General features: G+C 37.7%; 1 protein-coding gene across 1 annotated transcript in view; it reads left to right on the top strand.

Moving 5' to 3' along the window:
• The first annotated feature begins 18757 nt into the window (after positions 1-18757).
• COLEC10 (collectin subfamily member 10) overlaps positions 18758-23836 on the top strand; it is a 40124-nt gene continuing 35045 nt past the window's right edge. The window contains exon 1 of the mRNA XM_037148785.2: positions 18758-19017. Coding sequence (XP_037004680.1) covers positions 18870-19017 — 148 coding nt within the window. The 5' untranslated portion in view covers positions 18758-18869. The remainder of the gene's footprint in view (positions 19018-23836) is intronic.

Below are 23836 nucleotides of genomic sequence, written 5' to 3'. Positions count from 1 at the left end.
TTTTTAGTTCTATTCCTTTTCACCTTTCTGCCATCTAATGCAGCGTTAAAACAAAATCAAGAAAACTGAAAAATAGAAACAGACACCTGAGTGTTGGAACACTAAAGCTAGAGACATCACATGTCCTAGTTTGCCAAAAATAGACCAGGTTTGCACCTATTGTCCCATGGTAGGAACCCATGGTATCTCCACTCACTTTCACAAATGGGTGGTTTGCAAGATAATTTATGTGGCCACCTTAATTAAAGCACAAGTTTTATGTTGAATGTAAAGATCCACATTTTAGTTGTGAAGAATCTGAAGATACTTTCTAAGACTTGGCTTCCCATAAGGAAATATACAAAAATTATCCTAAGAATTTAGGATTAAAAAGGGGGGCAGGGGACTATGTACTTGAAAATGAGCAAGATCGCACGCACTGGCCACAGTAAAGCTAACCCTTGCCAGAAAGGCCCAAGCACATATGTGTGGCTTTACAAGATGTCTTCAATGAGCATTTTGGTTCTGTCTTTATTTTTGTTGGTTTTTAACCAACAAAATGAAAGTACATGAAAAAGTAAAGCTATGCTGTGGCTGAAGAAACCAAACAAGTAGTTGAGACCCAAGTTCATGTCTTAGCAAAGTGTGACCTCAGGCTGATTGCCTTGTATCTCTGGGTTTCATTATTTCTGTCATCTATAAATGACAGGGATTGAATGAGACTATCTTTGTTTCTTTCCAACTTCAGTTCTAGACTCCCATAGACTTGTTAATGAATTTCCATAATTTTATCCTTTGCCACGAAAGTGTATTCCCTACCCCCTTCCCCCACCTGTGTCCCGAGTTCTCAATGATACACGTTATTTCCTAGGAAATTTCAGAAGGTAAGGGAAGTGGGCACTACAAAGAATTCTTCTTCCTGGAATTGGCCTTAGGCATTAATACAGTCTAACAACATAAGGTCGAACAATGAAAGTCCTTCTCTCCATCCCAGTGGAAGAGGTATCACTTGCTTGTCTCGCATGTTTATTTTATTAGCTCAGTGACAAACTTAAGGCTCTGCCTGTATGTATGGAATAGATAAAATGCATTGTGGTCAATCAGCTCAGTGCTGCTTTTTCTCTCAGCTGGTTGAGACCACAGTCTAGCAACCCATGTGGACAACAGAGAAAGCTTAAAATGGTGGGATCAGATATACCATCATCCTATCTGATGGCATGAATAGACCCAGCTTCATTTTTCCAGCCCTGATGGCCAAATTTTAATGAGAAGTCCAAAAGGTCAATTACATGTTGACCACATGTCTGAAGAGAAAACTGATAGCTAGGGGAGGTTGATTGTATTATTCACTTTCTGCACACCCAGCAAATTGGCTTCTATTTATGGAGAATGTTTTTAATTAGTGCTTGAATTCTTCATTAAAATTGAGCACGTATACATTCTTAACAGATGTGATATTTTATACCTTAAAATTCAAAACTTCTTTTTCCCCCCTCACTTGATGAATTCTAACCCATAGCTCTCTGTTTACATGTTTGCTATTTTGGTTCTGTGTAATTCTAGAAATAACTAGTTTCAGACAGTTATGGTTTAGTGAACGCAGGGAATTGCTTTAGCTAAAATTGTTGTTGCTTGTTTCTAAAACTCCTACAGAATAAATCTACAGTCTTTGGAAAAGCAGAAGTTATTTCCAATGACACATACTATTTGCTGAAAATTTACGGTAGATTGACTCATGCATCTTTGCATTGTACTTAGATTAAAATACTATAGCTTTGGCTGAGGGCTGGGTGTGCCAGTGGCCTCGCTGTGGCTTAACGGTTTGTTTTGATAGGACAGAGAAAGTTTACCTAATTATAGGAGGCTCATTATTCGTTCTGAAGGAGGAAAAAAGTCATTTTGACATTGATTTCTTCTGGAAATGAATCATGCTGTTGTATAACTTTTAGCACCACTGTCTGACTCCAGCTATGATCTTTTTCTTTTTCCCTTTCAGTTAATGTGAAGTTTGTCATTTCAAATAATGTCTGATGTCTGGCCCCAGGCTATTTGTAGATTTATCCTACCCAACATGTGTCACTCATCTTTGTTTAGAATCTGCAACCTTCATCGTGGCGACCTCTTTTTACTTTACCCTTCATCGGCAGCTGTGTACAGATCCTAATGGCCTCTCTCAGTAAGAGCGTGATGAATGGTGGTTATCATCAGTCCATAGATGTACAGTAAATTGGAATTCTTGACATGAATTTATCATCCAGATAAATATTGACTGTATCTTGTTTCAGCAGTTCCTTTGCCCATATTTTATGGGGGCCAACCCATCCTTGTAATGGTGCCTCTTAAAGAAACAATAGAAAGTTCAAACAGTTGACGCCGCACGTCTCATCTCTAAATCGAAGCTGGGAACATCAGAATTTCCCCAAAGATGAGAAAAAAGCTTAACTTTCAAGCAATTTTAATTATTTTAGCCTTTTGTGATTGTTCTGTATGTTTGCTTTAACTGCTTGGAAACAACAAATAAAAAATCGATTCCAGCATGTTGCCTATTTAGGAATCAAGTTTCTTTTCATTGAAACCTAATCCTGAATCATAGACTTTTTTCCCAGGGCTTCACGGGCTAGTCAGTGGACCCACACACACTGAACCATAAAATGTTCTCCCTCACTTTTAGTGTTAGTATGAAGTGACTGGCGTGAACTTGAATGTAGAAACAGTCAACTAAGAATGTGATGATTCCTTAGGAGCAGCATTTCTTGGGAAGCCCCTAAATGATGACTCAGCTCATCTAAGTCATTGAGCATGCCTACTCTGGACTCTATTGAAAAATGTGTTTTAAGGGGCAATATATACCAACAGACATTAATAGATTCCATCTCAAAAGAGATGATCTATTGTCATCGCAAAGGAGCAGCCACCTTCAAATAAAAGAGTATGTGGATCATGATACAAAGTGAACATTTCGGGTACATCTAAGCCTTGGTGAGCCTGGTTTACCACTTTGTCTCTCTTGCCACATGGGTAGTGGATCAGGCAGCCAGAAAATCATGGAATCATTTCAACTTGGACATTCAGGGCGCAACTCCAAGCCAAAAGTGTGGCCATGGCCAGCTGTCTCAAGCCTCCGTGTGTCCTCAGTAACCAATAGTGTGTTGCAGCATAGGCTGTGTCAAATTCAGCCATTAGCCTTCTAGGTCAAGTTAGGAGAGTCTTTCTTTCATTTGGTGCATAAGTAGGAAAGTGTGAATTGAACTATAGGGATCAGGAAGTAGAAAGGTAGAGAAACTAAAGATCAAAATGCAATTTGGACTTTGATTTTCAGGATCTTAATAGTAGTCCACTCACTTTTGTTTCCTTATAGAACTAACATATATGTAATATGTACAAGCCAGTTTTCCAACACTCTCCCTATCAGATGGAATGTTAAAGAGTTTTCTTTCTGAAAATGTGGAAAAAGAGGATACATTTACTCTTTTAAGCATACAATTCTAAGAGGTATTTGTTCATTTCTGTACTAAAAGTATCTAGTTTTCTATATTTTTCTGTAGGAACATGATTGTCTAACAGGAAAACTAAAAACTACTGGGATAAAACAAATGGTGTTCAATATCAAGAATACTATGCCAAGTACAGTAGAAAACCTTAATAAAAACACAGCTCTCAGCAATGATGCAAATAAATGGAATGTCTGAATTGCCTTCCTTATTTTTAAAAAGATTTTATTTATTTACTTTTAGATTGAGGGGAAGGGAGGGAGAAAGAGAGGGAGAGAAACAGCAATGTGGGAGAGAAACATGGGTTGGTTGCCTCTCACCCTCACTGCGACTCAAATAGGCAACTCTTCGGTTTGTAGGCCGGTGCTCAATCCACTAAGCCACAATAGCCAGAGCTGCCTTCTTTTATTAAAAAGAGAGAGGGAGAAATATCAAGAAAATTAATTTATATCATAAATTATTTTAAAATAGGATTTTCAAGCTAAATTCTAGAGTTGAAACAAATGTAATCTATCTCCATACATACATTCATCTACTGTAGGATAAGAGGTATCATTCCACATGGGAATTCACAATCTTTGGGTGCTCAATCCAAAAAAGATATTAATTTTTAACATACTTATTTACTAAGCCACAAGAATAATATTATTAAAGTTTGGTCTTTTTTACTGATTGAATGGATAAAAAAGCTGTGGTACATGCACACAATGCAATACTACTCAACTATCAAAAAGGAAGGAAAATTTACCCTTTGGGACCACATGGATGGACCTGGAGAATATTATGCTAAGTGAAATGATCCATTCAGAGAAAGAAAATACTGTATAATTTCACTTATATGTATAATTTAATGAAGAAAATAAGCTAACAAAATAGAAACAGACTCATAGATATAGATTTCAAAGACTAACTCTCATTCACTGTACTATCTCTGGTGATTAGGTTAAGTACATGGTACAGAGTAAGTGTTCATCAACTCCTGTTGAATCAAAGAAATTTCTTTTAAAACTTATGATAGAAGGCCGTATAACTGGTTTTGAAGAAGAAACAAAAAGTCATCTCAACACTGATTACACTTGGAAAAGAACCACACTCTAACTTTCTAGCACTACTCTCTGTCCCCATCAATAATGTGAGGATTTGATTATCTAAAAATTCCATTTCCTCCATTTTTCAGAGAATATACTATTAGTATGGCTGAACCAGCTTTTGCCGAGAGATGCAGTACGATTTTCAAGACTGAAGTTGAGCCTCTCGACAGATCATCATCAATAGCGGTGGAAGCCTCTTCTAAATACCTGCTTCCTGGTAAGAACAGCACCTGCCTACTTGGCTTTTAGTGAGAATCTTGTTCATGTATGTAAAGCACTTGTAAAAGGGAATGTTCCCTAGCACTTCATAAGCCTTGGCTATTTTATTTTTTATGAGATTACTAGAAGTGAAGCACTTGATTTCAAAGCTCTTGTCATGTATAACTTTGAAGAATTTCTACAGTAACTAGAGAATAACTGATTTTCACAGTTACCTATAGAAATCATCTTCTGGTATCCTTCAAGTGATGAGATTTCTTCAGAAGCTTTTCAGTGAAGTTCGTTTCTATCCAAGAGAGTCTTATAAATCATTAGAGGCTGGAAGAAACAGTATATACACATTTATAGTCTGATTAAATGTCTATATATTTTTCCTTAGGAAAACCATATTTTTTGGCTTGGAAATTTATTTTACTTTAACAAGCCTGCTAACTTTTAAGTCAATGCAAAATTAAATAAAATAACCATATGATTCTAAGACCCGCATGAAAAAAAATACTTTTGTAGATGAAAAGGCCATAAATTAATCTATATCCTGGTCACTGATACGAAAGAATTCACTACAACTCTGGAAGTATATCTGAGTATCTGAGTGATTATGTCCTGGATTCACTGACTTGTTTATAGACCGAAGTGGCAGCCCCTTTCCTTATGCAAGGCATGATCCCATTTAATTTGAAAGCTACCACAGAATTCTGGCCGTCATTTCTGATTTGAACTCACTTAATAGTTACACAAATTTGTTCTGTCCCTTAAAGCCCCCGAGTCTCCATCTCCTCACAGTCAGGGAGAATCTCAGATTACGGTAATAGCTCTGGGGACACATTAGAAGTAGTAAAGCAGACCAGTTCTCTCTCCCAAAGCTACTCGGTGGTGTTGTTTTTGTGCCCATTCCATTTTCAGAGGAGAGAAAAATAAGTATATTTACATTTTAACTTAATGAAAGGATATTGCTGATGGCAATGAATATTGTAAGGGAACAAAAGGTATTTGACTTTAGAAATTATTGGGCAAATTTAGTGGAAGGCACATAGCAAAAATACCCGTGAAATAAAAACAAAACAAAAAATTGTTTTGAAGCTCCCTTGGCAGCCCACAAAAATGGGAGATTTGAGGGCACCCGGAATCAAAGAGGAGAACCAGAGGTTAAATTCTGGAGAAGCGTGTTGAGATGGAAAAGCCTGAGAAAAGACAGCAAAAGGAAATTGCTAGTGTGCTGTTGGCTGGACGTCTTGGAAGAAGAGGAATGCTTAAGACTTAGTTCTAAGTTGTTGGATGTGCTTTTGAAATAATCACCTTCTGGTATCCTCAGCATTTCAGTAAAAAAAATGCTGCATAGAATTGTTGGAAATCAAAGAAAAGGACTAGGCTCTATAGGAGGTGAAATGAGGTACAGCTACAGGGGCCAGATGCAAGAGCCTTAAAGAGAAAGCTGCACTGGGTCACTGGAGTGATGAGAGTCCTCTGGAATTCCCAGCCATTTCAGCAAAGGCAATAGGCTGGTGGAGTTTGCAGGATGGAGGCTCAGGACAATTTTATCTCAGTATTAAAGAGCACCGTGACCCCCACAAAACAGGAAAATTGTGAGGACCTTCAGGTGGCTGACTTCTAGGCTATATACTGATCCCACAGAAGGACAGACTGCTTGAACCAGCATACAGTTGTTCTCAGCAGAGGTTTAGCAGCCAACAGTCAGGGTTCAAACCCTGATTCCACCACTTGTCCCTGAAACCTTAGGTAGGTCGCCAAACTTTTCTCAAGTCAACCCTCCCATTTGTAAAGGACAGATATTTTCCACCTCTCAGGATTGCAGGCAATAAAAATGAAATAAATCTTCCTCCAGTGATGTCTTACACTCTCTTGAACTTGTAGAGTGGGATCTATTCTTTCCTTCAGTCTTAATTTAGTCAAGGAACTGCAAATAATTTATTTCTCAAGGATGCAACTTGATCTTTTAGAAGCAAAAGTAATTCTTTGAGTAAAAGACATCAATATCTGTACATGTTATAAAGTAGAAATTCTAGAATTATTTCTTGAAATGTAGAAAGTGAAAGGCATTTCTTGATAATTAAGTCTAGATCCTTCAACAGTATTTCAAGAAGCTATGTTTTGAGAATTATATATGATGTAAGCAACCAAATTGCATGATATGAAGTGTAAAACATAAACAGACCATTAAAAAGAACAACATAGTGTTTATCAGGCGATGCTTCGCAACAGAGCTGGAGTAAATATTTATCTCCATAGTACAGGAAGTATTTTCTCAGGAGTGGGTTGCATTCTGTTTCATCAGTTGCACAAATGCCTGACAGTCATTCTTAACTCTTCTGTGCTGAGTGTGAGACAAGGACAGTCAACCACACACTCTTCTTCTGTGTGAAACCCCTGCTGCTTCAGAAGGAGTAAAGGGAAGTGGGCAGTAGAAATGACCTTGAAAAATACTCATTCCAGACTTCTGGGCAAAGCAAGGAGAGAGACCAAGATGCCCTTCAGTAACTCAGCCTGTATCTGTTTGGTGCCTGTCTCCCAGATCTCGGGTACCACAAATCATTTTTTGACCCCTCTCTCCCAGCAAAGCATGAATCTTGGTTTCCACATTTCAAAAACAGAGAGCCAAGCTGGGGAATAAGTAAATAATCTTCCCAGAGGCAAAATCTGTGATGGAATTGAAAGTTGGACACAGGCCTCTTAAATGTCAAGTCACGACTAGTGTTTAACACAGTTTCTATTAAACATATTCAATTTAATCATCTATTTGTCCTAGAAAGCACAAAGCAATTTAAAAGAGATCATGTATTGAGCTGACTACAAAGAATAAAAATGTCTTGTCAAAAAGAAGAAAAAAAGTGCTATAAAGTATTAATTTCCTTTTGGTGCTGCCAAAAGCATCAAAGAATCTCCCAGTTATAAAACGTGAACTTTCTTTCTCTGCACAGATTCAACTTACCGAACTCTATTCATTCTTCCTTTAAAAATACCTTGACTCTTTTCTTCACACTTTTTATTCTTTCAAGATCTCATCCATCCCAATAGCTTTAATTGCAACCTGTATGTAGATGAGTTTCTAATCTGTGCCTAAGCTGAGATTTCTTTTAGACCACCAGATACCTCCTCTTGAATATGACAGAAGGTTGTTGAGCTTAACCTATCTCAAATTTAATTAATCATCTTATCCCCCCAATTAGCATTCCTGGTGCTCAGTAAAAGGAACCTGGGAGTGATACTGACTCCTTCCTCCCCCCTACCCTCCATTCCCCAATGATCAGCAAGTCTTATTACTTCCACTTTTTAAAAATTCTTTTGCTTCTTCATACTTCCATTGCCACTGCTAAAGCTCAGGGCACTCACAGAGTGAGGCACTACAGGCTGCCTACTGAATATTCTTACCTCCAAGCCCTGATTTACCAATTAAAATATATGATCTCAGCCTCCCTTGCTGCCAGCAGAGGACATAATCCTGGCCAAGGAGCTGTATTTTACTCCAGAAATTTTCTAGGAAGTTTCTTTGAAAAGATGACTAACTTAGCTGTCTTGTTTTCTTAGCCCTTTATTTACAAGCATTTTCTTTATCCCATCTAGAATATAGATGCAATGTTTGAAACTATAGCAACCCTTTTGTGATAGTGAGGAGAAAAGCCACATGTGAAACACAGTGAAGCCAGAGAGTGGAAGTCTTTGTTGCTCATTAAAACATGATACTACTATGTTAGTAAGTCACTATTGCTGGGTTTCTAGTGTGCTACACTAGTTCACTTTTATCTCTGATACATCTCTCATATTCTGATTTAAGTCTAACAGGGACCTCCTCTTTCTTAAAATCTTTCATGAGCTCCCATTGCCCTTAGGATGTTTTTCAACACCTTAGCAGCACAGACAATGACCTGCAGAGCTAGTCCACACCTTCAGTTTAGGCCACATCTATCCAATCAAGTTCCAGATTTATCCCTCGGTGGATTGTTTTCAGTCCCCTACACACCTGATTCTCTCAACAAGACTTTGCGTATGCTTCTGGTCTGCTTTTGTGAAATATCTTCATCTGATTCCTTTCCAAGTTGATTTGGCTAATTTGAACAGGCTTTCCCTAACCCTGCTAGGACACATCTCAAGGAAACTTTTCCTGTGTCAGGTGCCTCTCCCCTAGGTCCCTGGGAGAACTGGATATCTGGTGTGCATTTGTATTAGAATGGGAAGAAGGAAAGAAAGAAAGAAAGAAAGAAAGAAAGAAAGAAAGAAAGAAAGAAAGAAAGAAAGAAAGAAAGAAAGAAAGAAAGAAAGAAAGAGAGAGAGAGAGAGAGAGAGAGAGAGAGAGAGAGAGAGAGGGAGGGAGGGAGGGAGGGAGGGAGGGAGGGAGGGAGGGAGGAAGGAAGGAAGGAAGGAAGGAAGGAAGGAAGGAAGGAAGGAAGGAAGGAAAGAAATAATAACTACATTTAAACTTCTCCATCTTCTCAACAAGACAATGATAAATTCCTCAAAGAAAAGACTGTGTCTAATGGACTAATGCAACTTCAAATATTGTACCACATAATTAATAATATACAATTATTGAATGAGTAGATGAATGAATGCATTTTCATCACACATTTCTATCATTTAAACTCAAACCCCTATCATTTTGTACCTGTATAATTATCCATTCTAATTCATCCAATATTATTCAAAAGATTGCCATACATAATTAATCATACAGCAAAAATAATGAAAATCAAGGATTTGCCTCTAACTCCATTCAGGCCAGAAGAAGCTATTGATCCCTTAGCAAGTAAAAGAGTTTGGGAATACCTGTGATCTTTAATGCAATTAATTTTATAATTAAATTTATACTTAGATTTTAAAATAGCATTCAGTTATGTATCTATATTAATATTTTTCTTCTCTCTGGTAATTTTCTACTTATTGCTTTAACTGAAAAAGCTTCACATCAAGACATTCCTTAGGTATACTAAACCGATACACATTGAGCTGGAAACAATCCTAAGATTAATGGCTTACTGAATCTACAAGGACTGCTTTCCAAAGTAGAGACAAAACCAAGTTTGTCTAATGATTTCCAGGCCTATAAACCCTTCCAGAGAATTAAAATATTCTAAGAGTTTTGGAATGCAATTTTAGTGTTAGGTTTTTTGTACAGTTTTACAGAGATATAAATTACATCCCACACCACTAACCAATTGTAAGAACCGACCTGGATTTTTCTGTGTGTATGTACATGACTGTACATCACTGTCATCCAGGTTCATAATGCAGCTGTGACCCCAAAGTCCCATTGTGCCCACGTGCAGGCAGTCCTTGCTCCCACTCCCAGCCCCAGGCAGCCACTCACCACCTTTCTGTCTTTAGCATCTTGCCTTTTCTAGAAATTGCATCTAAGAGGAATTATGCAATCTTTAGTTGTTTGTTTCTGGTTTCTTTAATTTTGCATAGTTTGGAGAGAAGGCATCATCCATGCTGCATGTATCAGGAGTTTTTTCTTTTACAATTGAGTCATGTTCCACTGTCTTACACAACCCACTCACTGCTCAATGAACATCTGCATTGTTCTCAATTCTTGACTATTATAAATAATATTATTGTGAACACTTATGTACCAGTGTTTATGTGAACATATGTTTTAATTTCTCTTGGGTAGTATCTAAGAATTGAAACACTAGGTTGTATTTTAGGTTTATGTTTAAATTTTAAGAAACTGCCAGCTGGTTCCCAAAGTGACTGCATCATTTTATGTCCCTACCAGCAATGAATGAGGGTTCCAGTAGATTACACTTACTACTGCCGCATGTTTTATGATTAAGGTTAGTCTTTTCTGTGTGTAATGGTATCTCACTGGAATTCAGTGAATGATGACCTTAGGCACCTTTTTAATATATTATATATTATTTAATATTTAATATATTAACTATTTTGTCTTTGTAAATATGCCCGTTAAATACTTAGCTTATTTTTTATCTGCTCATTTGCATTCTTATTATTCAATTGGGTACAAGTCCTTTATTGATACATGATTTACAAATATATTTTTCAGTCTGTGACTTGTCGGTTCATTTTCTTAATGGTGTTTTCTTGTTGTTGTTGTTGTTTTGGAACAGAAATGTTTCAAACTTTGAAGTAGTATAATTTACCAAATTTTCTACAAATCATGGCTTTGGTATAATATCTACAAATTTTTTGCCTAACCCAAGGTCACAGAGATCTTCTCTTATGTTTTCTTCTGTCAGTTTTATGATTGTGTCTCTTGAATCTTTGATCTGTTCTGAGTTAATTTCTGTATGCAATGTGAGGTTCTATGTTCATTTGTTTTCATGTGGCTAACCAATTTTCCAGTTGGCGCCATTTGTTGAAAAGCTTACCGTTTCCCCCACTGAATTGCCCTGATACCTTTGTCAGAAATCAATGTGAGGATTTATTTCAGTGCTCGTTAGTCAGTTACATTACTCTGGTGGTGTGTTGTCATGCACACTGCATATGGAGTCAGCCAATGTCAGCAGAGCAGCTGGATGTTGGGGCCATCCACGTGCTGATAAAACTGCCCTGCTCACCTACCAAGATGGGGAGAGGAGGGTGTGGGCTTCATAAATGAAGAAGGCCTGATACTTTGACCATTTTTACAAAAAGCTATGGCATCTTTCAAGAATAAATATGCTACACTTGTTGTTTGCTTTGGTCAGTTGTCAGAATCCCGAAATAGTGATTTTTAATATATTTTTTTTAGTTTCATTCATGTTATATGAAAAAGATGCTCTGATCTCTTCATATCACCATACCTGGAACTATGTACCCAAGAGTCATATTTAGGGGAATAAATAGGTTTGTTGAACTTGATCTTATCACACATACACATAGGAATTGTTTACAACTACAGCAAAAGGTGATCTCTGGAATATCCAAGTCCACACGGCAGATTGAATCTACGTGTTTGTGTTCTGTCCCCTCAAGAATATCACTGAAATAACATAATGGAATAAAAAAATAATAATAATCTACAATGACAGAGAGAATGGAAGAAACAGCAGAAAAGTAACGACAGATAATCCAGTGCAGTGAATGCAAAAAATAAAAGTCAATATTAAGGGTATATAACTAAAATTTCAGAAAAATACACTATATAGAATGTTCCTAAAAGCTTCCAGGGAGAGGAAAAAATATTCTGTACAAAGTATAGAGAATTTGAATGATATCGAACTTCTCAACAGCAACACTAGAATCTAGAAGAAAATAGACTATTTTTACACCTTAGTGTGAACATTACCTCCAACCTGGGATTCTATACCCAGCCAAAAATAAAGTTATTATATGTTCAAATATGCAATGTCTGAAAAATGTATCTGCAGCTTCACTGCCTTTTAGGAAATTATTGGAGGACACCCTGTAACAAAATGAGGGATGAAACCGAGAAAAGAAAAAAAAGATGTGGTTACAGGAAAAGGAGTTGTAACCCAGATTCCCAGGCAATGACAAAAATCAGTCTTAAGGTAGTATCTCCACACAAGCCCGACAAATATCAGATCTAGCTGGAGCAAGAAGCTTGAAGATTTCAGAAGAGGTATTTCTAAGGAAAGCAGTGGAAACTAATGGAACATTTTATGTTTTCCACAGAACTGACACATCACAAGGAATTAGTATTTATAAGGGGATTCGTGCATAGAAAGCTATGCAAAAGAAGACAATACAATTATTAAAGCTTGTGAAAACAAAATAAGTACAAGAAACAAAATGCAATTATCATGCACATGCGAGTCAGCTATGAATTCTTTTTATAGCATCGTTAAAATATAAACATTAAGCATTGTATTAAAATGGTAATATTATTAAATTATAATGAGAAATAAAGGAAATGGGTAAGGAGGGGAATGCAGGGCAAGGAATGAAAGAGAAAGAAATAACCATCGTTCATATTCAGAAGTCAATGTGTAACTAAATTGGAAAAATTAAAGTCAATAACCTCAGTATAAATTTGTTATGTAAAAATGTGGAAGAGATAAAAGAAGGAGTACTAAAATTTATTGAAATAGTTTCCTTATGGGAGTAAAAATCAAAAACGGGGTGGAAACAGCAGGAGGATTCTGTTTAATCTCTCATGCCTATTAAGACCATTTGACTTTTTAAAAAATATGCTTTATAAGTATAAAAGTTAAAACAGAGAGTAAAAGAATTTTATGAGTGTGTTATCATGTTGCTTTCAAATATGTGTCATTTTGAAAGCCATCCTATGAATTTCTAGTTTTTACAAATTGCGTTTAATTAAATTAACTCACAAGAGAGGACTTTATTCCAGCAAAATACTTCTGTGAACGGACAAAGACAAAACCAAGTCCAAAGCTGAGTTATACCAATTTGTCAGGAAATTCCTTCAGGACGTAAGAGTGTCATTTTGTTGCTCCACTGTTTTAACTAGTAAACACTTTTGCCTTAGGATATGCTTGTTTCATATCCTGTATTTTATTTCCCTCCAGATATCTTCTAAGCTGGATGCACAATAATTAAAATGCACAAGAACAGATGTTGCTGAGCCTCCGTCAGGCACCAAGTCTTTTGATGTGTCACTCCTTCCAGTAACTGTGCATGAGCGGCACAAGAATGGTGTATCAGTCTCCAGGGCCGTCATAACAAATTACCACAAAGTTCGTGGCTTAAAAAACAACAGAAATTATTATCTCACAATTCTGAAGGCGATAAGTACCAAATCAAGGTGTTGGCAGGACTGAGCTCCTGCTGAAGGCTCAAAGGAATATCCTTCCTTGCTTCTTCTGGTTTCCAGTGGCTTCAGGTGCCCCCTAGCTTGTGGCTGTGTAACTTCAACTTTGGCATCTGTCTTCAGATGGCCTTTTGCTGTTGTCCTTGTATTTCTCCTTTGGGTGTCACTTATAGGAACATTTGTCACTAGATTTAGGGCCATCTAAATGATCCAGGGTTGTTGCGTTCCTTAGCTGAATTACAACTGCAGAGACCCTTTTGACTAATATGGTTATGTTCAACAGGTTCCAGTGATTAGAACACAAGCACTTCTTTTATGGGGCCACCACTCAGTACATGAAAAATGGGTGGAAGAGTAACAGGGGGAAAATGTCACTTGTTATTCACTTCAGTGGCATGTCACCTTTGGACAAAAGCAAAGCTAAGCTTGGAATGTCAATGCCTTAGAAATGGAAAATAAAATTCAGAAAAATGTGGAATTACTGAGACAATTTCATAAACCAGCCAGTGATTCTTGTCTTCTTAGATTTACCATAACCTCTTTCAATTTTACACTAGCTGAAAACTTGACTGGCTTATTGTCTATTTAAAAACTATGCTTTAAAGAACTGACTTGTAGTTCTCAATCACTTCATTTTCTAGGTAACTTTTAAATCTCAATAGGAATCTTTCTGGTGGGCATTCAATGTTTTTCACATGCTGAAAAGAATGTATTTAACATAATTTGACAACTTCCTTTTATTTATTCTATCATCTCTCCTATTTTAAAATGCATGTTATTTATTTGTTCTATCCATATTTATTGGAATACCAAGGAACCTCTACAAAGTTTTTAAATAACAGCAGCAGACTCATAATTTTTATCCACACTTACCCCTCCCATGAATCACAGAGAGGGTTCTATTACTATGTTCTTCACCTTATATTTCTTTTCTTCATCAACATATTTCTTAAAAACTAGTCTAGTTTCCATTGTCTCGCCTGCCATGCCACTCAATTTTAACTGCACCCTTGTTTGAACACTTGAAAAGAAATATAGCACATTTTTATAGGTACTGATCATAAGTAAGTAAGAGAAACTTGGGTCAATGAAAGTGTTATTATTAATTTTTAAAATTTATTATGACTGTTCAATATTGACTTTCCCAGTGGACGTGGGACTCTTTGTCACACCTTTCCACTTACCTTTATGAAATCTCTTCCCTGGATTGTCTCTTTCATTCTTAAGGTTCTCTTTAAAACTTATTGACTCCTAAATCCCGTGACTTGTTCTTCATCTTCATTTTATGCTCCCATGGATTAATTGGCACCCATTACATGTTTAAACTTTGTTGTACTTTCATTTCCAGTGCAAAGTTGGTATGCCTGATGCTTTCAAAAAGCAAAAACTCAACAGAGTTTGGAGGAAGCGCAGGTTTAGTAATTGAGAAGGCACCAACTTAGAAGATGGGAAACCTAATCCTCAAACCCATCATACCAAAGTACAAGTTCAGGCTTCTTTTGTGTCCGTGGAAAGAGAGATGGAAGGGGCAAGATGTGACTGACCACTGCAGACCTCTGGACACCAGCAGGGCTCCAAGAGAGATTGTGCTGGTTGTTATGAGTCCTGTCTCCAGGTTCCTGCAAATACTTGATAAACAATTGATACTTCCCTTATCTCCTCAAGCTGCAAGCAGACTCCTCTAACAATTAGCATGTCTATATGCAAGACTAAGCAGAAGGTATTAACCTGAAGGCCGTGGGAACAGAGCAGGCTTGAACAAGATGGAGTTGGAGAGATGAGAGACAGAGAATTTCACTGTTACACTTTGGCTTCCAAAGATTTTCCTGTCTGATTCATTTGCTAACCCATTCTTCACCTTTGGGCCCCTGCATATATAGACTCTCTCAACATGGATAGTCTTGAACTTCTTTACTCACTCAACATCCTACTTTTACCTATAATCTTCATTCCCATGACTTTCAAATAGAAATCTCAGCTTGTAGATTCTCCCCTAGAATCAAGCCCTGCATTCCAATCTGCCTGACTATAATCTCCATCCTGATATTTCGCTGACCCTCAAATTCACCCAGCCTCATTATTTCCTTCTCAAAACTAGTCTTTTCTTGAACCAGAGTTTCTGTTTCAGCAATGATATGTTTCTAGTAATCCAGATTGAAGCTGAAATGTGATTTCTAAAATCACATCTTTCTCTAAATCTTAGCTCAAAGTAGAGCAGTCCTCTATGGTCTATGAAAGTCCTCATCTTTGAATATCAACCTATTTATAAACTCCCCATCAGTGTGAAAGAAAGAAACAATAGTTTCTAAGCCAGATGAGAAAAAACATAAACCCTGGAGACCATGGTCTCTATGACAAAGGAGAGCATAATACGACCACAATATTTAAGTTATTTTTAAAAGGATTTTTTTATCTGTTGCTCTCAACATTCAGTGAGTTACCAAGCAGTATACATTGGTCTTCTTCAGGGCTCCAAAAGAGTGGGCACAGAGACTGACCTCTAAAGATGTTCATCACAGTTTTATTTATATTAATAGTATTAGAAATCTTAAATTCCCAACATTAGAGCATTGTTTGATGAAGTAATGTTTTACATATAAAATATGAGATGAATAATCTATAGCAATTTAAATTTTGGTATAATGGTCTATTCATTGATTTAGAAGCTATTTATATCCATTTTTAAGGGTTTTTTAAAAGAGGTTTAAAAAAAAAGTAATAGGAGAGCCCAAAGAAAAATACTAAAGGTGATTATTTGCTTCAAACTGTTACCAGTAGATTTCTATGTAAAAATGTAATTGATATCTTTTCATCATGTGCCAAGGAATGCTGAAAAAAATAAATGACAGAAGTGACATAGATTGAGAATAGTCTAAACAATTGAAAGAACATCTATTTTCAAAGCATCATAGAACTCAAAAAGCCCATTAGATATCAAGTCCTAACTCACTTTATATACCTTGTAGCAATGGAGATGGAGTGGCTTGCTCTGGATTGCATACCTGGCTGTGGCAGGTGGGGGATTGGAAGCCTCTAACACCGTTCTACTGATTCTCGCCACTGTCCTATCACTGCTAGCATGACAAATGCATCTACGTTGGGCAGTTTCAGCATGTGCAAAAATTAATGCATCCTCAAAACTTAAGAATATTGACCTTCACGGGAACCAAATAACATTTTAAAGCAGACATTTTTTGAAATAGTTTGTACTCAAATTTCTTTTTGTCTTTTTTTTCTATGTGTAACTATATCAGGATTCTACAGAGAAGCAGAACTAACAGGATATATTTATATCCATACACACACACACACACACACATACATTTGTCTCTATATACCTATATCTATATATCTACCTAGAGAAAGATTTATTTTAAGAACTTGATTCACATGATCACAGAGTCTTGGAAGTCTCCTGTGAAGCCCCAGGATCTGTAAACTGGAACGCAGGAAAGCTGGTGGTATGCTTTCAGTTTGAGCTTGAAGGCCTGAAATAAAGCAAGGCAACATGAGTCCCAGTCCAAGTTCAAAAGGCCTTAAACCAGGGCAGATGATGCTGTAAGCTCCATTTCAGGGACCTGAGAAGACCAAAGTCCCAGCTCCATAGTCAGGCAGAGAGCACATTTTTCCTTCTCCTGCCTCTTTGTTCTACTCAGGACTTCGAAAGATTGAAGGAGCCCCCTCCCCCGCATTGGGGAGGCCAATGTGCCCTACTCAGTCCACGACTTCAAAAGCCAATCTCATCTGGAAACACCTTCACAGACATGCTCAGAAATAATTAGCCAAACAAGTACCTGGCACCTTGTGATTCAGTTGTGAATCACAACCTGACTGTGATTCAGTCAGGTTGACATAAAATTAGCCATGATGGTCATATCTAAAAGCCAATTGCATAACTTTTGTGAGCCTCAGGTACTTTGTCTGAAAATTGGGGGGATGGCTGTCTATTTCACAGTGATAGCACCTTCAGAAGAAGCAAGGCCCTGACAACACCTTGACCTCGACCTCAGACTTTTCTAGTCTCCAGGGTGTGAAATGCTAAGTTGTTTTTATTTAAGCCACTCAGTGTGTGTCCTTTGGTTAAAGAAGCCCTAGGAAACAAATAGACCTGTATTTCTTAGATGGAGCATTATGTCCCTTAGGGATAATTCTTTACTAGGCCTTACCATGACCTGTAATGTCCTACACTTTGGAAAGTAGGTCCAAAACCCCTCTGGCCCAACTCCTTGTTAGCATGCCTATTCCAGAATTGAGAAGATAAGGCATCTCCCTGCTATATGTAATTCTGGTTCCAGTTTTTCAGTACCTCACTATGCTTCAGCTATTTATACAGGTCATGGGTTGATGGAATAGATAAGGATGCGGATGGATGGATGGATGGATGGATGGATGGATGGATGGATGAGTGGATGGATGGAGAGAAAAAAATCTCTACATACGTGTGTATATATATATCTCTATCTATCTATCTATATATATATATATATATATATACCATATGCTATATCTTTAGCTATCTTATCTATATCTACCATGCTTTTTAATACACATAATACTGCAAGCTTTTTTTCTCATTTTACCAAAAACTTGCTATAAACATTATTTCCCAAAATGGTCATATTATACTCTCTTATGTTTGCATTTACTAAGATTTTTCACTCATTACTGTGTTTTTAGGCAATCAATGCTCCCCCTTTGTGTCACATCTTTTCAAATAAGGCCTTTTCCACAATTTGAATTTTTTAAGGTAGTGTACCAGAAGGACAATTACTAGGCCAAAGGCTATAAACATTTGTAATGTTCTTGACACTTATTGCCAAATTACCTTGCAGTAAAACTGGCATCCTTTCCTTTGGGGTTAAATCCCAAGAAAATTATTTGTAACAAGAGAAGGAAATAAAGTCATAGAGAGCAATGGGAGTTTTGCTTTTCTACTGCCACAAACAAGTAATGAATATTTCCTTATGAAAAAGTCAAAGCCATGTGTGCCACATATATAACATGGAGACAATTCAAGAAATCAATGGCTTAATCTTTCTGGAACCCCAACATTGAAATGCACTGTAGGGTATTAACTTGTCAGTTCATTTACTGCCCGAAAGGCATCTCTGTCATCTCTGTTTGCTGGAGTGTTTCCTCTGACCTGTGCACTTGATTGTTAAGTTCAGAGATAATTTTCAATAAACTTGTCACTTGAAAATAAACAGTCTGGACAATGTATGGTCCATTTGGAATACTGGGAAAATAAACAAGCTGGGATGTGTCTTCTGGTCTTTGCAGGCCTTTTTGGAATGCATGCTCCAGAGGCTTGACTTTCTTCCCCCGAGCAGAAATTTTGATTTTCAAGTACAGCTCTTTGTTGGGCACTTCTGGGCGACCTTTTTCTGAAGAACCACAGCGATGGGTGGCTTTGGAGTCTCCCCTCGAAGACACGAGCTCGTCCTCCTGGTGCTCTTCCTGCTGCAGATTCGGAGTCTGGGTCTGGACATGGAGAGTCATCCTCCCTCTGAGGTCTGTGCCACACACACGATTTCTCCAGGACCCAAAGGTGAGGAAAGAAGAGTCCAGTTGTCATCTCTCATCAGTGTGCTCTCTCCTGTCATCTCTCAGCCCCTTGCTAGCTCTCAATGACTTTCTCTGTTCTCTCCATAGTTCCCCCCACTTTGCTTCTGTTTTGGAAAAATCAGTGGCCTATGACTTATTTTTACATCTCCCTTGATGTGAACTAAGGGAATTTTAGGAGGGGTTGGAAGCCCAGGGAAAGGATGTGAAGGAACTGAGCCAGGGCAGGGGGAAATGTATTCTTTCAGGCTGCTCAAGAGAGAGACACACAAATAGAACACTAGTCTTCAGGAATCCCTTCTTTTCAGGGGTGTCCAACCCATGGCCCATGAGCTGCCTGCAGCCCAGGGTGGCTATAAATGCAGCCCAACCCAGCATCACAAATTTACTTAAAACATGATGAGATTTTTGTTGTTGTTGTTTTCAGTGGTGTTTGTATATTAATGTGTGGCCCAAGACAACACTTCTTCCAGGGTGGCCCAGAGATACTGAAAGGTTGGACACCCCTACAAGTTTAAAACATCTTGGGCTGTTTTGTTCCCCAACTCCCTTCCCATACTGAGTCTACTAAAGCTACTAGACAAAGCTCAGCTAAGTCAATATCGAACCTTCCGTAGGTATCATACACAGATAGGCTGCTGGGTCCCAGTGCAGAGGAAAAGTTTTGTCAAGGCTAAAGGCATTGTACAGAGGCACATTTCTTTATTTGGAAGGGAAGTCTTCGTGCCAAGCGCCTTTAGCTGAAGGCTAATAGAACACTGCAAGAATTTTTCAAGTGGAGCCAAGGTCTAAGTGTGCTTCAAGCAACCGGCTGGTAAAAAATGCTTCTGTTTTCCTGGTTTCAGCTCTGACCCCTTTGTTCTGAAAGCGGTCACTGCAGTCCAAATCGGTGCTTCCTCATTAGTAATTCATGCTTTGTCTCTCTGGGCTATGGGGTGGAAGAATTACAGCTGCTTAAAATTTCAAGTAGAAAAGGGGTCTTTCAAGAAAAGCCCCAAAAGCCTAGAAATATATCACCTTATGCTTGTCAGTTATTTAAATGTTTATTGCTTAAAGTGCATTTTTCTTAATCAGTGAATTAATTTCTTCATAAGATTGCAATTCAAGTTTTAACCTTTGATACCACAAAATAAATGCAGGCAGAACCATGAGACCTTGGGGCCTCCTAGTAATTTCTTGGGTGAATAAATGAATAATGTGAGGGCAAATGTTTAGAAAAGAAAGTTTTCATGAGAAATAAAGTGTTTACTTAAAACCATTGCTGGACTTTCCATAGAGTAGAGGAAGTTTTGTATTATTTCTAGGATATTACAGAGAATGCTGAAAGTTAAAATTTTCTCTGTTCCCACAAGTAGGAGAGTCCATGTGAAAATAGCACTGTTAAATAATTTTTCTTGTGGAGAAACTATAATTTTTAAACTGGAAGAATAATGGACAACATGTCATTAAATTAATGTCCAAAATGTAATGTCTAACAATTCTAATTCATTCCAATTCAGTGAACATATCTCAAATGCCTCCTAAATGCCGAGTGTTGTAGGCACAAGTTATGGGTTGAATAATATACAGGGTCTGGCAGAAGTAAGGCCTTCTTGAGTGTGGTTGGTAAGGTAATAATATGGTGTGATAATTGACAGTTTTAATTGAACATTTTGCCTACAATGTCATATGGTGTGCTTGAGTGTGATATTATTGTGTTATAGAATGACATGCTTATGATTTTATAATGAAAGATTTTTTAATAAAAAAGGGATGTTATTTGTGCTGGACCCTGTATACAAGTGGTGTGAGCAATGGAGAGAAAAATGATTTAGGAAGGAAAACAAAGGGCATTTGATATGTGTTAGATGTCAGGAGGGTGTCCACCATGAGTCTTCCTGCCCTCATTTCTTTGCTTAACAGAAAACTCTTCCTTTCCTGTTGGAAACCCTATCAAGACTCCAAACAATGGAAACCTCTTTAACTGTCTTCCTGAGCCTGTGTAGACATCATGAGATGCTTATAAGACAGAAAGGTGACAGCCTCAAGGAGTGCTGCCAGGGAAGAAAGTCTGGGAGTTCTCAGAAACCCTGGGTTCTGAACTAAGCCTAATTTATGACTCCACTATGATTGCTTCTTCTTCCCCCAGAGCCTGAGGACTTGGTATGCAGTGGATTCTAAGTTCCTTTCTCATTAAAGAGATGCCATGGTTCTGGAATGTACTGACTACTTGCTAACAACTCCCAAGCAGCATGTGAGACGGGAAGGGTTTCCAGCTAAGGAAGATTCTGTCCTAGAATTTTTGTCAACATTTCAATTTATTTTTTTTAATATTAAATTTTATTTAGTTACTTTTCAAGTACATTTTTTTTTATCTATTTCTCCCATCCCACCCCACCCCCCCGCCCGGTCTCCCCTCCCTCCCATCCCCCCCCCCCAGTCCTCATCTCTGTGTCTTTCATACTTGTTCCTCAAAATCCCTCCCCCTTTTTCCCCTTAAGTTCCCTTCCCTCTCCCCTCTGGTTGCTGCCCACTTGTTCTCTATTTCAGTGTCTTTGTTTTTATTCTTTTGCTTGTTTGTTTTATTCTTTAGCTTCCTGTCAAAGGTGAGATCATATGGTATTTGTCCTTCAATGCCTGGCCTATTTCACTCAGCATAATGCTTTCCAGTTCCATCCATGTTGTTGTCAACATTTCTAGCTGGGGAATTAGATGGCAAACTCTGGAGGGGGGAGGGTCCCAGTTGGCTTCTCCTTTTTCTCTTTACAAATTGCCTTTGATGCTCCATAAGTACAATCACCACCGCCCTGCCTCTGCCCCCCAGCACTATGCTAAACCTAAGGACAATGAAAAACAAAGTAACTGTGTGTCTTCTCACAAGATAAAAGCTGCCATCAACCCTCCCTAATTCCTTCATTAGCGTGGTGACCACTCCTCAGATTTGTTTACTTAGCATTACAAAATGAGAAAAAAAAAAAACAAAAAACAAAACCTGATGGCCAAGTTAATGTTTCAAAAAGCTGTTGCTTCTGTTCAATATTTTCCCCCCAAGATAACTGCTGGTCTATACTTTTCTCCATGGCTGATTATCACAATATCATATTTACTAGCACTGTGCTCAGAAATTTCTAGATACTCTATGAAATAGACAAGACAAGGAGTTTCCCTTAGATTCACCTTGGGTACTGGGAACTAAATAAATTATTTAGAGTTGCAGGTGCAAAACCAGTTATGCTAAGCCGTCACATAATATGTTTTCTCATGCGTGGACACCGTATTCCACTGCATTATTTCCCAAGCATGACTTAGCAGAAAGACATTAGATTCCATCTGTTTAATCTTCACAATGTTATTACATCTATTTATGCCTCAGTAGGTTTGTATTTTTTTTTGTAAAATGGGACTTAATCACAGACCTGTTTTGAAAATAATATAAGATAATCAGTATAACTTTTAGGCTGTGTCGACATCACAATAGATACTTAAATTCTATTTATCTTTCTTTCTTCTCCCTATTTACATCTATGTGTTGGGTAAAAATTTCAACAATAAGCATTATTCCAGCTATCAAAACTTCTTCATATAAAGCTACCTTTATTTTTTCTTCCTTTGCGTTAAATTTATGATTTTATTCTGCTTAGTAGGAAACATTGTTTCCCCCACCTTTAGGAAATTCTTTCTTTAAACTTTAAACAATTTATGGGAAATTCTGACCTCTAGTGGTTTTACTTAAAAACAACAATAACAAGAAATTTTAACAAGATGTGTTAAAAGGAATTTTAAAAACCAATAAGAAACATTGAGGCGATTCTTAACAATTTCTAATGACCTTTGAAATACACTACTTCATTTAGTTTTCAGGACTGCCCTATCCATTAGAAATATTTTGAACATAAAGTAAGGAAACAGTATTAATGAGGCCAAGTGGAGTGCCCAAGGTCTTTAAGTAGATACAGCACAGTCAGGCAACTTGAACTTTACCCCTAGCCTTCTAGCTCTGGGCCCAGTGTCATTCCATGACATCCACTGGTTTCTATTAGAACCAAGTTTCAAAACACTGTCCATTGACCTTTTTTTGATTAGAAATGGATAAGGCAGCACCTGAGAACATGGAGTTCATGTAACCCTCCAGCCCAACCTTGTACTAGGTACCCAAACATGGTCAAAGTGATGACGTGCCTCCTCTGATAATTAACCCCACAATTATATCAGTTTATTTGCTAACTCATGATATTTTACCCTCTTGTTTATTTTGGCTTCTGCTAGCTTCTTCATTGAAGAGCTCTTTTTTTCAATGACATTCATGTGTCCTTCGCAATCCAGCTTGCTTCTCCTTACTTCTTCCGGGTCATTTCAAATCTCTTTCCCACTTGCAGTTTGCTCTCAGCATTCGTGCTTTGTCTCTCATTTCTGACTCAGGATCTTTGCCCTTGACATTGCCTCCATCTGGCCTAATTTTACCACACATCTCCCAAGGGATAGGTCATCTTCATTCATTTGGGTTTTAGCTAAAATGCTATTTGCATGATGAGGCCCTGCCTCACTACCCCTTCCCTCTCTGTCATAGTTCCCAAGATTGTTGAGTATTTTCAAGGACTGACTACTCAGTGAAAATCCCTGTGTATTTATACATTTATAGTCACTCCTAGAATGTACACTTCTGGAATGTAGGGACCCTGTCCATCTTGCTGAGTGTGTTTTCCTACTGCCTAGAAGAGTTGCTGACACACAGCAGGTGTTCAAGGAATATTTTTTGTTAAATGAGTGAACCCCAATTATCAAAGATCCCCCAACATTTTAGCTCATGGCTCTGACCTATTCATATA

This window comes from Artibeus jamaicensis, unplaced genomic scaffold (assembly GCF_021234435.1).
Source record: "Artibeus jamaicensis isolate MK-2021 breed Jamaican fruit bat unplaced genomic scaffold, CSHL_Jam_final scaffold_916, whole genome shotgun sequence".
In the NCBI taxonomy this organism is placed as follows: Eukaryota; Metazoa; Chordata; class Mammalia; order Chiroptera; family Phyllostomidae; genus Artibeus; species Artibeus jamaicensis.
The sequence above is the reverse complement of the archived record's forward strand: the minus strand, read 5'-3'. Positions and strand labels throughout refer to the sequence as shown.